Raw genomic sequence first — 16,405 nt, forward strand, 5'->3', positions numbered from 1 at the left:
TATTTCTTTGCAGGTGGCAATAAAAATCATTGACAAATCTCAGCTGGATGCTGTGAATCTGGAGAAGATCTACAGAGAAGTGCAGATAATGAAAATGCTTGATCACCCACATATTATAAAGCTCTACCAGGTATGGTTAGTGGTGTCTTTATTTTTTCCTTCTCCCCCTCTCTTTTGCTCCTGTATGAAGAGTTTGCTCTACACCAGTGACTTCTGGCAGATGACCAGTCTGTGACAAACTCAGCTTTTCTGGAACTGATTCGCATTGGAGAAGTGTTTAATGTGTTTGAAAGTACATCAGGTGTGGTCTTTTTCATTCTATGGTACCAGTTAGGCTGGCCGTGTTAAGTACTCAAATGTACCCGAAATCCGCTTAAAATACACAGAAGGTTGTAAATTTTGTTAGTGAAAGAGCTGAGTTGGAAATACCCAGTGATAAGACTTTGCTGTCTGTTAGCAGACAAGGTACTATCTAAGCTAGAGGAGGGCAGGAATATTCAGTATAACGTGTCTACAGTGAGTACTAGCCAGGAGGATCTGTGTGGATATAGTGGTTTTCTTTAGTCAAGTCTTGGCTCAGAGTGCAGATTCAGGAGTACTTGCAGCCTTTTTTTCTTATCCAAAGACAAGACAGGAGGATACATAAACCAGATTCTGCAGATGTGCTTGTGATGTAAATGCATGCACCAAGTAACATAAAGGATGAATAATTACGGTACAACAATGTGTATTTACATAAGAGATAAACCTGCACTTGTGATCAATGCGTACAACTGCAGGCAATGAAAACTTTTGAAGGTTTTTACTCGTGACTTTTTTTAGTGTGAAGATTTTGTATAGTAAAATATAGGTTTGTTTTATATTGTTTCTCTTCTGTTTCATTTTCTGTTCCTGCTAGCATATGGTAAAATGTTTGAGGCTGCTGGCATTTCTGCTTCAGTTAACTGCTGCTTTTAAGGCTTTCCTGAGAATATTCCCTTTGGGGTCTCTTTGTTACTGTTCTGTTTAACAAATCACATGGTGCTTCTGAGATACTCTTGCTTGTTTCAAATAAACCTAGATCAACAAACAAATGAAGATTTGTGCATGCTAAAACCAAACTTTGAATTTAGGTTAATCTGACAACGTCTATAAACGCAATGGGAGCACAAGGACTTGGACCTATGGTGTTGGAGTTGTTATACTGAATAAAGATGAAGATCCCGATTTATACTTCTTTAGCTTTAATTTAATCTTATGGGAAAGAGACTTCCTCTTTAAAATATTGATTCACTGAGTAGAGGCAGACCTTAGGGAGTTAAATTTCTAACTAGTTTGAGTAATATCTACCGCAGTTCCTTCTGAATGAGTGACAAAACACAAAAATGGTAGAGGAGAGTCTGAGAATAGTTAAATTAAGTCTGGAGATCAGCAAGATCACTTGAAGAGGAGGGTACCCCTTTACTATTAAGGGATTGGCTTGATAGAAATGCATTTGGTAGATAGGTGAGTTTATTTTTAAAATAGCCTTCAATCAATTTGTCTCACCAGTTTGCTTGTATGATGTGCCCATCACTGTACTGTGTCCACACTACAAGTTTCTGAATTGTCTCATGTCAAGGAACTACTGAGGACTGTCAAGTAATGAAGCTAGCAATCTTGGCTTGATTAAGAATGGTTCCATATATATGTAATCCACAGGCTGTTGCAGCTTCCTGTCTCCAAATGTTGGTTTAAAACAGTCTTTCCAAACTGTTTTGCCTTCCAGATAGAGACATTTCAGTCATAATATGCTCAGCTGTTGTACAATTAAACAAGGGTGCAGGAGAGACTGAAGAACTGCCATCTTGTTCTGTCTGCTGGCTTGTCAGTTTTTTGGTAATTCTGCTGTTTTTATAACAATATATTTTTCAGGATTTGCCTTTTTTTTTTTTTTTTGTTTTGTTGAAGCATTTCTCTAAAGAGTTAGTTTGTGAGCAGTCTTCTAGTACGTTCAAGCAGGTGCATAAATAAAATGCAAAAATGAAATTCAGGAAGGTCTTGTCCACAGACAGCTCATGCTGAACTATTTTACTGTGGTTATTGAAATAGGCCCAAAATGTGTTGGGTGTTGAAATTGTTGTGTTGTACTGAAGGGAAGTCCTAAATGACTTTTTTATTTTGAAGTAGAGGATTTTTCACTTTCACTGAATCTTTTGATTGTGCTATTTGTACAATGCATTCCTGAGTAGCCGTTTAAGCAATTGAGGAGTAGATCATTAGGAAGAAAGCTCTGAGATAACTGACGGGGCTGCCTTTTCCCAACTTATATCATGGAAGTATGAAATTTTGAATTGTTGGATGAAATCTTTCTGTTCAAGGCCATGAACAACTGTTCATGGAAAAGTTTTGAAGTCTTCCCCTTACCCTCTTTCTTTTTTCCTGTTTTTCTCCCCCTATTCCTTCCAGGCTCCCATGTTTTTTGAATTCTGAGTAGTCTGTTCTTGTAATAGGAAGGCTCGACCTTACCAGAAGAGAAAGCAGAAGATGCTTAAAGTTTGGTGGGTTTCCCCCCCCTCCGTGGGGGTTATACTGAGGATGTGATAGTTCTGTAGCTGTACTGTCTGACTGTACAATGGGATCCTGTGATGTCGTGCTTTTACTCGAACTTTGCCACGTTTTAAGACTGATGCTCATCTGTTTGTTTGGTTGTTTTTTTTCTTTTTTCTTCCTCTCTCTAACTGAAGAACTTTAGTAAGAGAGGTCGGTATTATCCCCAGTTGTCTTTCCCAAGCACCAGCCATCAGCATGTTAGAAAAGTTGAGCAACGGAATTACTTTAGGCCGATTCCTTAAAGGAAAGTCTTTAAATTAGCTGCTGAGGATACTATCATTTTGAGTTAGTCACTTGTGGCCGAGAATCCTATCCACCTCTTCCTCTGTACACTGGCTTTATGAAGTATTTAAAGCTTATCCTTGTGCTTAGCATGCAAATGCTCCCCTTGAAATTGTTGAGGTAACTTGAAAAAACAAAGTGAAAGATTGTGATAACTGTATGTGCAAGGCAAAAACTTTCACATCTTTTCCAGAAGCGAACAATGAAAATAAGTATCCGTGTGTGTTGTGTGTTTGCTTTTTGCTCTTCCCGCAAACAATCTCATGTGCGATTTCTCCATCAACAGGTGATGGAGACCAAAAGCATGTTGTACCTTGTGACAGAATTTGCCAAAAATGGAGAAATTTTCGGTAAGCAAGAGAATATTTTCATGTTCAACATTTTAATGTTAATGTCTCGAGTTTGTCAATTGTATTTATCTTGCCCCAGGATCCCTTTTACTGTAGTAAGTCACTTCCCTTTGTTTGTCAAGAAATGTGTCGTAGAATCATAGAACTGTTTAGGTTGGAAAAGACCTTTAAGATCATCAAGTCCAACCGTTGTCATGCATTGCACAAAATTAAATTAAGAAAAAATCTCACCATGGCTGTAACACTGATCTGATTCAATCTTCAGTTATTTGCAAGCAAAACTTAAAAGTGCCCCAACAAGATTCTCATAAGAGCAGTTTCAAAGCTGAAACAGAACACTGAAATGGGAATGGTCTTCACTGAAACAGACTAGTATCACCCTCAATACAGCATATTTAAATAACATTATGAACCCAGTCTTACTCCCATGGTAAATAATGGCATTTTAAATAGTGACTGAATGGAAAACGCTAAAGATTTTGTCTTTAGGGTAGTGTAATGAATCCCAAATCAGTTATGACTGCAAGTTACTACATACATGCTGTGATGGTTATTTGTTAATTCTAATACGATTTCCACTGTCGTATCAAATCACAGCAAAACTGTCACACCTGCTGACAGTTTCAACCATGAGGTCAATCAGTGTCATACCTGTCACTGTTTCCCATTTTAGAACTAAGAACTTTAGGGAAAACTGTTACAGTGTACACTAGCATAAGAAGAAAGTTTAAAATTACTGATGTTCCTTTAGCGGAAGATATAGCTTGTTAAACAAAACAGTGCACGATAAACTCTCATCTCAGCCGACAGAATTACCAGGTTTTCAGCATTGAGTTGAGATGAAAAACTGTATTCAAATGTTCAGCCTCACAATGAACAGTGGCCCAAACAGTATTTCAGGTAAACTGGAGAATCTGTTTCTTGTGCAGTTGCGTACTGATTTATCAGGCATGATTTTTAATATGTTTTCAGGAAGAATATGGTGGGCAGGAGGGGGTGTCAGGGTTACTTGGAGTAACACTCGTAATGAAAAATTTTAGGTTGTCTCTGTTGACCTGTATGGTCAAATTCACATGAATGCATGTTCTTTGGCCCAAACTCATCACTCGAGCAGGACTTAAAGCAGTGTTAAATTTGTGTGAAATACAGTATTTTTTTTAGTTGTAATACTTCGTGATGCAACTTTTTTGTTTTGTAATGCTCAGCTTGGACCACAATAGAGATCTCAGTCTATTTCTTTGGAAAAAGTTGCTACTTATCAGTGCAGGACAATTGTAGGATATAAATATTCTGAGCAGGTAACACCTCACACTTGCTCAGCCGTCTTTTAGTGTACATGATTGCTCAAAGTGCAGAACAGTAGAGAATCCTTCAGTATTTTGAAGGACCAGAAGAATTGAGGAAGCTTCCTAAATTTTAAAATCTTCTGCTCTTGATAATATAAAAGGGAATTTGTGAGGTGGCTGTGCATCAGCCTTTGTTCTTCCCAAGGGCTATGGAGTGAATAGTAGAAGTGATTCCACACTCCTGAGGCTTGCGTTCTACAATTGAAGGCGATTTCCTGCACTCTCTCTCCCTTCTTCATTGCGGTAACGGGCACAGTAAAAAATTCTTCTACATACACGTAACACAGACCTGGTTATGGCCACCAGGTTGTAGACTTTGAGCTCTCCTTCAGTGTAGCTTGAATAACTGTCACAACTCTAAAAAGCCAGGCTTCTGGCATCTGGTATGCTGTTGTTCATTATCTCTAGGGCATTTTGTTTTCTGTGATTGTGCTGTGCATACATGTCCCCACGTTATTGTTTGAGTTTTTTCTAAGCTATTGAGGCTAGGGTAGCAGTGAAGTCCTCAGAAGGAGGGACAGGCTGAATTTTTTTGCAGAACTAGCTATATATAGCAGTGCTCCTTTTTAGGCCACAAAGAAGAAACATATGAAACGTAACACTAAGTAATTAAATGCATTTCATTTTGACCTGTGTTAGTGCCCTTAACTGAACTAACCTGTGTTAGTGCCCTTAACTTTAAAATGCACATTAGTGATCAAAGTAAAACTGTTTTTTTCAGCTCCTGCACATATGACAAAAAAATTGGGTGAGCCTGTGTTCTTCTGACCAAAGACAAGCTTGCTATTCATAAACTTCATTGGAGGTTATCTTGTGAGATTTGTATGCAGACTTGCATAAGTGAATAGCCGAAAATCTATCTAAATCACCTTTGTACCTACATCAGGTTAAGTTTGTGTATTTTGTGTAGTTTTAACGTTTCATATATGAAACATTCTCAGTACTCAGTCAAGATTCTATAACTATTAAGTTGCATTTACATGACCCAAAGTTTTTTTTCCTGCTGCTTTGTGAGAAAGTGAGGTGGTCATAGGGAAAAACGAATTAACAGAAAGCAAAAAAAATACAAAACTGTAATCAGTGTGGCTAAAGATTCCAGAAGTAACTTGGATGGTGACTCTTTTTGCCTTCTTATTTGTCTTGGCTTTAATGTGTGTCATTTCCTGTAAAACTTTGACTTAAACTCTTAATTTGTTCTGAAGAGGCAAAGCCTTTTGGGCTCAGACTTTCCCTGTTTGCAGATCCTTTAATGTATGTTTCAGACGCAGTTCAGCTAATACTCTTAGACCTTGTTTTCTCATTAAAATAATTAAGGAGTCTTTCTGGGTCCATTATTAGAGACTTAGTATTTCTGTACAAGTTTCTTCTAAATTAATCATTTTTTTTCTGATTTATTGGAATGATTTCTCAGAGTGGCTTTTGTAATTAAGGATGGGATATTCTGCTGTTGCATGTATTTGTCACTGTCATATGTTTTTGGAGGAGGAAGCAGAAATGAGGTAATGGCAGAAACATGTTAGAATTTCAGAGGGGGAAAAAAAGTCGGTTTTTCCTGCAGGCTCTCAGACAGAAAGTGCACTACAACAGTAAGTGCTAGGTGAAGAGCGAATAGTCACTGTCTAGGAATATGTAATAACAATTTTGGTTTAAGTTTGAATGGTACCCAGGACAATGGGTTTATTTTCCATGAATGAGTCTAGCATGTCCTAGTAGAGTAACAGAAGAAAGAAACAGAAAAATAGCAGAGGAGCAGAAATATTCTCGAAGGTAAAGAAAATGTTTCTAGCTGGAGTATTTCATACATAACATATACTGTTGCTTTGTTTAGGAGTTGGCCTGAGGTGTTCTTGCTTAAAAAAAGCTAATTTCATGAGTGTTATGCTTGATACCCAGGCACTTAAGAGTTTTCACATGCATTTTAGTTGCAATAAAGAAAACTGGAGTTGCTGAGAAAGTTTCTTTGAAATTGTCAGTCAACATCAGCAGGCAGAATGAACTCGGAGGGCAACGGAATAGAGTTCAGCATGGAGAGGGCCCTGGTGATTGGAGCACTGAAGAGGTGGAGCCTGGCTGATCTTTATTTTTTACACTGGGGGGGGCAGGAGGATGGATTTCATGGAAACAGAACTCAAATGTTCAAAGTCCCTTCTAGTTGTCTGGGTTATATTCTCCCCCTCCCCCCCCCCTTAAGTCCTTATCATTGGACTGCTTGTGTCATAAGCAGGATATCACGTCCAAGGCAACTTTGATGCAGCTGGAAAGCTGAGAAAAGCAGGGCAGTATTTAAAAAAAAAAAAAAAAAAAGGTAGAAAGATGACTCAAACTATATGAGCTTTTCCTCCTTCCTTTCCTGATCTTTCTTTGGGTGTACTGAATTTGCCATGTCAATTCTAGCAATGAGTGAAGTAGTCTCCCTTTTGTAACATTAGTTTTCAAACAGCACAAGTAGTGGGATGCTCTTCTGGAGTCCTGTATGCAAGTGTCTTCAAAGCTTCTAACACTTTGCCATGCATGATCCTGCTTTTGGGGGGGTTTTTTTTTTTTTCTCTCTTGTAAAGCAAGATGGTTAGAAGCCTGTGGAACCTGCTATTTCTTTAGTTAATCAATCTCCTGACAGCATTGAAGTATTGTGTTCTGTTTTGTCCTTTGGCTAACCTTTGATTGCACTTGAAGGGGGGCTTAAAAAACAACAAACCAACCAGAAACCAACCAAAAACTTGCTCTAGGTTTGTGGCAAGAGCAGCTTATTTAAATTTTTACTCAAAAGCTAGTGAGGTGGGAGAAGTATAATAAGACAAACTTCAGTCTACTGGGGCTGATCTTCCTGTACGTTCCCTCTGCAATCAGTGAGGAGTGAGAGGCCTCTCAGGGGGCTGGTTCAGAGCTTTGATTCACCCTCTAGAGGAGCCTCTTTTTCTTCTCTGAGTACAGGAGGAGCTGAGAGAGATGAGACTCCCTAGGTTGAAGTTAGCCTTTGTGACAGCTTTTCTGACTAACTTTGCTACTCAGTGATGTACAAAATTTGTGAGAGTTGATAGAAGTCCCATTTCAATCTCCCTCTTGAATAAGATACTTCTAAAGAACATAGCGTGCTCTTCAAGATGGTTGTCTGTAGTTGGTAACTGGTAAATGTTCTCTTAATACTATGTCAGGCTTTCAAGTTCGCTGTGAGTAGCCTGGTATTAAACCTCATTGAGTCTTTTCAGCTCTGCTAAACCATCGTTTCATAGTGCTGACTGGTAGTTCATGGCCAGGATTATTTTTAACCGCTGTACTAACATTCTTCACTGTGAAATCTTCTATACTCAACAGCAGTTTTGAATTTGCCTTTTGCCAGTTAATGTCATTGCAGTAAATAATATGTTTAGCCTAGACACTTCAAATGCTGTTACATTTTAGATTTGTTTTTTAAATAATAAAACATTTGAATTCAAAAGGTTTCAGTTGTGCTTAATACTTTACAGATCGAAGTTTTTTTAACTAGCTGTTTCTGCGGTGTTTTTGAAAGTATCTTTACAGCCACCATCTTGTAACCTTCTTCAGCATCTCTCACCTGAAGTCTCTAAAACAGCTGCGACACAGATTACCTGTTAGCTAAACTAACTACAGTGAACCTGTTCTGAAGGGCTAATTCTCCAGCTTCTCATCAGTGACTGTTTGTTTACATTACAAGAATCCAGACTGCGGAGGGGGAAGCTGACTATTAAGCCTAAAAACAATGTCATTGTTCAGCAAGGGGAAAGGGAATATCCAAGCTTTCAGTTGTGGTTGTTTCTACCCCCTCTTGCTTGCTGTCTGACATACTACATGTGCATTTTAAAAGCAGTAAACATGGTCAAACTACCAGCTTGTGTGATTTACGTCTAGCTTAACAATTGTAACTAAAGGAATGTGCTGGGTTTTGGCTGAGGTTTAGGAGCAGTTATTTTGATCTTGTCCTTCAATTTCCTCACGCAGCCTGCCTGCTGGGTTTTAGCATGAAACTACCAAACAAGCGACAATAGCTCAACTTATTCATCTAGAGCTCCAATACAACATTAAGCACATGACAGGGTGACTATACCTATGTATGTACTTTTCTGGTATTTCCTTTTTCTACTTCATGCAAGAAATGTGAACGTGAGAAAGACTAAAGCCAAACATTTCAACTGCCAGACATGGTGCCTGGGAAGAACCGCTTAACTGTCTTTGCATACTCACTGTTATCTTCCATCTCGTAGTTGACTTTCCTGATTGTTCAGGTGTTCCTTACAACCTTCAGTCTGTTTTGCAAGTGGACACGGTATGTCGCGAGGACCTTCCTGCCTTTTAGCGATCCTGCAGGAAATAATGGGATACTGTCAGGCTATAGTATTGTGCTGATTTTCCTACTCTTACACAGGCACCTCTCTGCTTTACTGGGAAGAACCATAAGATTATGCTGAGATTTTCAAAAGTATTCACAGTGGAAACAAAATGTTTATTTCTTACTCTTGCCAGATGCCAGCCAGGGCATCCGCCACCCCATTTAAAAATTACTTTTGTGGAGTGATAGTAATGCACAGAAATGCAAAATAAGCTCCTTTAGTCAGTCCCGTTTATGCTCTGCTCCTCTCGTCCCAAAGGGAGCCTTGGGACTTAAGTCTGTTTTTGCAAGAGGCTCTTGTGTGTTCACAGAGTGTGTGCAATGGCTGTATGGGAAAATAGATCGGCCCCAGGCAGTCTGGTGGGTCTCATCTTCTACACACGCAAAATCAAACATCCTTGAGAAGTAGATCTCAAAGTAAATCTGATTTTGGAATAGCAAAGCACTGAACTTGCAGAGAGGCTGGTAAATATTTGGAAAAACATTTCTTACACAAAACAACAGCTAGATGTGAAAACACTCCTACATTAAATATGTACAGTAACTAGTCATGCAAAATGTGCTACGGTTGTGCAAATGAAAAAGTAACAGTGCTATTACAGTTTTATTGACGCTTTTCTGAGTGTTTCTCTTGGAAACATGCAGTAACTGATGCACAGTTTAACCAAAGTGACCTAAATTCTGTTCTGGATTTTGTTCTACTCATTACGGAAGCTGAAGTAGTGTTCTTTTGTCCTCAAACCAAATTTTGCTGAGAACAAGATTCCCTTCATAACTAGTCCTTTGCGATATTGCAGTATCCCAGCTGAGTCGATATGGAAGACGAGTCTTACAAGTTTTCTAGAGTATTTCAGCATAAATACTAAGCCTTAAAGAGACATGTTTGATAGTATAAACCTCTGTGCTTACAAGGTCAACTTCTCAGCATCGTGCACCTGTTTAAGTGAAGAATAAACTTGAAGTTATCTCCGGAAATGCTTCCACATGAAGGAGACATTCAGACACCTCTGTGATTTCTTAGAGTATTAGTATTTAATTATGTCTGTACCTGGAAGAGCCTAGTTTTACCTAGCAGTTTTTCCTGGACGATTTCATACATGTTTTGAGCAGAGATGCAGAAAGCTGGACTGGAATGGGCTTGAGCAGCTATCTGCTGCGTCCCAGCCTTGGCGCAGGATCAGCTGCACCATTCTTGGAAACGTCCCTAGAGAGAGATTCAGTAACCTTCCTAGACAAAGCTATTCAGGATCTGAGTTTTTTTTTAATTATAAAGATTCTTTCTAATGTTTAATGTAGATTTCCTTAGCTGAAATTCTAACCGATTATTACTGCTTCTGTTACTAGGCATTCATAAGACTAGAAATACAATGTGTCCCCTAATATGCGATTATTTGTTCCTTACTAAGCTTGAACCGGTTGAGTGGTGTCTTGACTGCCTTACACTGAACCCAGATCACAGAAGAGTTGAGGTTGGAAGGGAATGGTAGAGATGTCTAGTCCAGCCTTGTGGCTCGCAGCAGGGTCAACGAGAGCAGGTTGCTCTGGACCACGGATGGAGACTACAATCTCTAACCAGCCTGTTCCGGTATTTGACCACCTGCACAGAAAAAACCTTTTTCTTAGGTTTAAATTGAATTTCCCGTGTTTCAGTTGGTTCCCACTGCCTTTTGTCCTTTTGCTGGGTACTTTTGCTGAGACGAGTCTGGCTTTGTCATCTAACGCCTGTCAAGTATTTATACACACGGTAAGATTCCCCTCTGCACCTTGTCTTCCCCAGGCTGAACCCCTGCAGCTCTCTCAGCCTCCCCTTGTATGACAAGCACTCCCGTCCCTTAATCATCATTATCCTTCACTGTACTCACTTTGGTATGTATGCGCCTCTTTAATAGAGCCTTAACATACCAAATTTAAAATGTGTACAATTGTCCACCTAAATGAAGGACCGTATTTTAAATGAAAAGCATTGACCACTGGGATTGCCAGACAATGTCTCCGAGTCATGTGATTTGAAGTAAATACCATCTTAATCTTCCAATTGTCCAGTAAACAAATGTACTTTGCACTACTGAAAAGGCTGGACAGGAAGCTGCCTCGTGACAAAAGTCCTGCTTTCTGCTGTGGATCCAGCTGAATCTAAGATAGCTTCTGGTTTCTATTTTATTATAGAAAAATGAAAAAAAAACCTACCATAGAAATATGTAGCCAGAGGGTATGACATGAGAGTAAGGTTTGTCAAAGGATACGTTTATGAAAGCATAGGTAGCTTTGCTCTTTCAGTCTTTGCAAGGTACAACAGGGTGCTTTTCTCTAGGTATCTGCAGTAGAGAGTCGTGGTTCTTATCTCCAGAGGTATATACGTGCATGTTCAAACAGTGTCCAGATTCTAGCTGTTGTGGCAGAATGTCTCTAGCAAGTTTCAGCTGTCTTAAAGTGGTTTCTGTAACCCAGGGGCTGGCACACTGCCTGTATCCCAGCCTTTCCTGTTTGCAAGCTAGTTAATGCACAAACAGTATCCTTGCACGTACCACCACCTATTTAGATAGACTGTGGTATGTTCTGCTTCTCCGGGAGAGAAAGCGGTGTATTTCAGAATAAATTACCTATTCTGTGCAGACTACTAGACTTGGTGGAATACTTAAGGCCGAGGTGGTTTGGAATATTTAAAGAAGTCCTGATAGGCTGGAACGATAAAAGCAAATGACAGCTTGGATTCATTAACTTGTTTCCTGCATTGCTAACAAATGATGGATTAACAGCTTAAAGGGCTGGCTTGCATTCAGTGTGATTTAGTTTGTGCCTTTGATATCTGACTTCACCTTGATATCATATGATTTGTCAGTCACTTTGTGACTGAATGATATTTAGCTTGCAAATATTATGATCTCCCCTTACTGCCAGGCTTTTGTTTGTTCTTGCGCTTTGCCAAGTTAAACCAGCTGAAAGTGTATTAAGACTTAGGTAGGTTAGAAGCTCTGAGGAGAGTTTTCAGATCTGCAGGTTCCAGAGATGAGACCTTATGTGCTTTGCTTAAAAATGTTTTTTGAGGGACGCTGAAATGAGAATACTGCAACTGAGGTCTCTAGTCTGACGCTTCAAATGGTTCAGGAGCAGCCACCTCTGTGCTTGCAGAATGTGCTTGGGAGGTAGTAGCAGCAGTGCATGAAATCCTTTCAATCCCACCGCAAGTAAAACAAGGTTAAGTTACCTTGGTAATGGGGTATAGAACTTTTTCCTAAATGATCCCTCTATAAAATGTCTTTGAAATAAGCCTGTTTTACTGAGCATATTAAGAAGATAGTATATTAATGATTGCATTCGTTTATTTAAACTGTATGAGTGAAAATATAATTCAGAAGTCACTTTGATAATCAATATGACACTGTCTGGAGCACTTAATGGCAGTGTAGTCTAGTGACCCAAGTGGCAGCGGAGAACTTGTCATGTATAAGAACGCAAGGTCAATGAAATGGTCAGTTTTGTACAATCCAACAACATATAATTTCTTTTTCATGTTTTTCTGAACATTTGCAAAAATCCTCATGGTTCGTGGGTGGGTCTGTGCCCCCTTCTCCTGAACAACATATTTCTTTGTCCTTATCTGTAGTAACAATGAAGCAGAAGTCCACCATTGGTGAAGTTTTACTGGAAATTTATTTCCAGGTTTCAGAGTGTGCTTAATGTGAGCTGCTCAGGCCTTCACTGTTTATCATAAGGAAAGCAGAAAAGCTTAAATGAAAATGTTGCAATCACCTATGAAGCCCATAAATGATATTTTATTTAAAAAAAAAAAAAAAAAACAAAAAAGAACCACAAAACCCACAACCTAACAAAGCCAGGTATTCTGCTTTGGCATTGTGTTGGGCAAGATGATCCTTTTTGGTCACTGAGATTACATAACCAGCTTAGAAGATACGATTAATCATTCTACTTCAGGATTTTGTCAGAGATTCTTATAAATAAACAGAAGTAGGCTCAAAACCTCCATTACGTCATGTTCACTTTTGAACTTGCAGAAGCAGCTCTTTTAACCTGCTAAGTGAGTTCAGACAATGTTTGTGTCAGCTGGTCTATGAATGATGATTCCTGTTCACGGGGCTTTCTCTATAAATGATAATTAGGAGGGGCTGGCAGCAGCTCCAGCCGTTTAGTTCTTGCTCACTGTTTTTTGTTTAACTTCAGTGCTAGCTGTGATGCAGCAAGTGGTTGGAGATTGCTACGTGTGTATCTGCTCAGCCCTTGCCTGTGATCACTGGGTACAATATCTATATGCATTTGCTGCTCCTTGGCCATTAACTGCATTCTTTGTAGAATGTTGAAGGCAATTCTAAAAGCATCCTAACACTTGATTCTTTGATTTTATGCCTCGTAAGAGAAAGAGTAGAATTGGCTATGGAAGCTGTTTCTGTCAAGACTTACACAGCTGCTGCTTCACTTGTTTTTGTTCCTGACGATAAATGAAGTCTTCGGTTTCAGAGCTATCATTTGTTTCAGGGCTAATGTTAGTTTTTACAACATAATCAAATATGAAAACAAAATGTTCCTTCTGCTCATGATGCAGTGAAGACAAGAGAGGTCAGGATGGGTACCTTATGGGTACTTGCTTTATTTCCAGAGAAAAAATACTTTTAGCCACCACGCAGCCTCTGTTGAGGCTTCAGAGGGAGAAGCGAGGTGTGAAGCTTGCATGAACTGATAAGAGGCTAAAGCTTAAAGTACCTCATGATGGTGAAGCCAGTTATTCCAAGTATTCCCCATGGCACAGGAATTGTGTTATATAAAAATATTTATCAGAATAGTCAGGTAACTATAAAAGAAGGAACAGAGAGTAGAGTTTCATTACACAGCAGCTTTTTCTTACTCTTTTTTTCCATTCTTTTGGAGGGGAGGGTGCAAGAATAATGGGTTGGAAACTGGGATTGGCTGAAATACTTTTTGAGTTTCCTAGTGCTAATTATTTGAGAGAAATCATTTAGTTTCAGGGTTGTTGCTTGCTGTCTAATCCATTTAAACCTGCTTTATTTTAACAGATTACCTCGCCAGCCATGGCCGTCTAAGCGAGTCTGAGGCCAGGCGCAAATTCTGGCAGATCCTCTCAGCAGTGGAGTATTGCCATGGTCGAAAGATTGTTCACCGTGACCTGAAGGCTGAAAATCTTTTGCTTGATAACAATATGAACATCAAAATAGCAGGTACTCAGAATGTAGCTAATATTCAGTAACACCTTCTTTTTATGAAGGCCGTTCAGTAATTCAATTGCTGCTGCTGTGCTTAAGGTACAGAAAATCGGAGTGGTAATACATGTAATATTTTTGCATTGTGGATATCACAGTACATGTAGCTAAAAATTCCTAGATTAGCTCTATTATACTTTCAGGAAAAAGGAAATAATTTTTAGAGTTATAGTCATTTTTTGTGGGTGTCATAACATGTCTATAATGCTGCCAGATGTTCAGGTTAAAACAGAGTTAATCAAATAACTTCTTTCAACATTAGAAAAACTCAAAATGGAAGCTTATTGATTTTTTTCTTTTTGCATGCATGATTTCATTTTAATTATAAATTTAGACACAGCAGATGTTGCTAGCAATGGAAATAATTTTGTCGGTTGTCAACTCATTACAATTCCACGAATCCTTCCATACTGACTTTAGCCCAGCAACACTTGAAATGGGAAAGCAAGATAATATCTTGATTTGGAGGACTGTTGAACTTCAGTCATCGATAATACGGGAGCAGGGAAGGAAGGCTAACTGCTGTGAGAAGCTGGTTTGTCTAGGAGTGAGCTTGCTAGTTCTGAGAAGGAAGTGTGAATAGATAGCCAATCAGGCTGAGAAAGGTAAAGTGATAAAACATTTCTGAGTTGTAGATCACTGCTGGATTATTTTACCCTTGGATTTCCTCTCTGGCATTTCTGAAATGGATGAACTGAAAATGTATCTTGAGCTCTAATGCTTTCTGTAAGGATAAAATTGCAGAAACTTGCTAAATGTGCCAGCAGCTCTCTAAAAGATGCTCTCCTTTTTGTCTATGGAGTATGAAGACAGTGTCCATAAAGATTTTAAAGGAAAAGTTAACACCTGTTTAACTGGTTAGCATGTGTGTCATGAAGATTCACCGCTTTCTCTGCAATACTACAGTAAACATTGGGAAGACTAGGCAATTAATTCTGGGGATTAACTTCATCCTCAGGAAAAATCTTTTAAATCCTTTCAAGTCATCTTTATCAGAATGGGAAATCTACACAATCTTTCAGAATGAACAGTCACCTTTGAGATGAAAACTATTTCTTGAGCAAGAATTCTATCCTCTTTAAACTTAGAGAAAAGGAACCCATAGTCATTACTATTAAAAAAAAAAACAAAAACAAAAAAACCAACAACAACAACAAAAACCAAACAACATAGGTTATCTTTGCCTATGAAATGGGATTTTACTGGTGGACTAAGAAGGATTGCTTATCAATGTACGTGTTAATGGAGTAGCTTTCCCAGATCCTGGATATGTTTGCTGCTTTTGTATTAACCTTTGATTTTGTCTGTACATTTAAAACATTCATTTCTTCATTCCTTCACCACTACCTTTCCACCTCTAGCATCTTTTTCACATGGTTTAAGAGTTTACAGAAAGGTTAAGTAATGGATAAATTAAAATTGAGGAAAAGGAAAATACAGCTACGTGAGTTCCAGAACCATGATTTTCATAGAGTATTAGGCTACTGTTTGTTATCAAATCTAAATGTAAGGCAGGTTTTTTTGGCAGAAGGAACAGTGTGGAAAACAGATTCTCTGAAGCTAGAAAGGAAAGCCATTAATCTGCTCTTTGTCATGTTCTCTGTATTTCGTGGCTCTTCAGCATCTCAGAGTGGGAATTTTACAGCAGGTTCCTAAAAGCTGTAAAAATTGTTATTTACTGCTTTATATAAATTAATAGCAGAGTCTTTGCAGTAGCCTCTTTTTCATTTCATTTAATATTAAACTGTTTACGGTTATCTTTTAATTTTCTCTATACTCTGTTGTGGGCTTTCGTATTAATGTTAAACCGTAAAAATATTAAAAGCTACCATCAGCTGAAGTAAAAGGGTTTTGCAACTGTTGTAGCAGGAAGATGCAGTTCTGGTATAAGTTCTTATTTAGGACATTTGATACCTGAAGAAAACTAAAGAAACAGTTTGGGATGAAGATGATGTCTGGACTTTATAACAAAGTGGCCCAAGTATAATAACTAATCACGTTGAGATTGTACTGGTGGTGATGTCTCAAAATTCTGAAAACTAATAGGGCCACCCACACTGTTTGCTCACAACTGTTGATAATAAGGCTGTGAATTTGACAGTGAAAGGGTTCTGGTACTTTGTTGAGCTTTAATCTAGTGGGTTCATCAGCACTACCATTTGTAGAGTATTTTTACTTTTCTCATTTCTAATTTCAAACTTGCATTTATTTCTAGCACCTACTGACAATCATAGCACCTGGAGATTTATGACTGACATACAACTGTATTTACCAGGACAA

The 16,405-nt window shown here is 38.6% G+C and overlaps 1 protein-coding gene across 3 annotated transcripts in view; it reads left to right on the top strand.

Moving 5' to 3' along the window:
* SIK2 (salt inducible kinase 2) overlaps window positions 1-16,405 on the top strand; it is a 58,833-nt gene that overhangs the window by 10,114 nt on the left and 32,314 nt on the right. For all 3 annotated transcript variants that reach the window (XM_082330565.1, XM_082330566.1, XM_082330567.1), the window contains exons 2-4: window positions 14-130; window positions 3,140-3,203; window positions 13,922-14,083. In XM_082330565.1, coding sequence (XP_082186691.1) covers window positions 14-130; window positions 3,140-3,203; window positions 13,922-14,083 — 343 coding nt within the window. The remainder of the gene's footprint in view (window positions 1-13; window positions 131-3,139; window positions 3,204-13,921; window positions 14,084-16,405) is intronic.

This window comes from Platalea leucorodia (genome assembly GCF_965183815.1).
Source record: "Platalea leucorodia genome assembly, chromosome: 20".
Lineage (NCBI taxonomy): Eukaryota > Metazoa > Chordata > Aves > Pelecaniformes > Threskiornithidae > Platalea > Platalea leucorodia.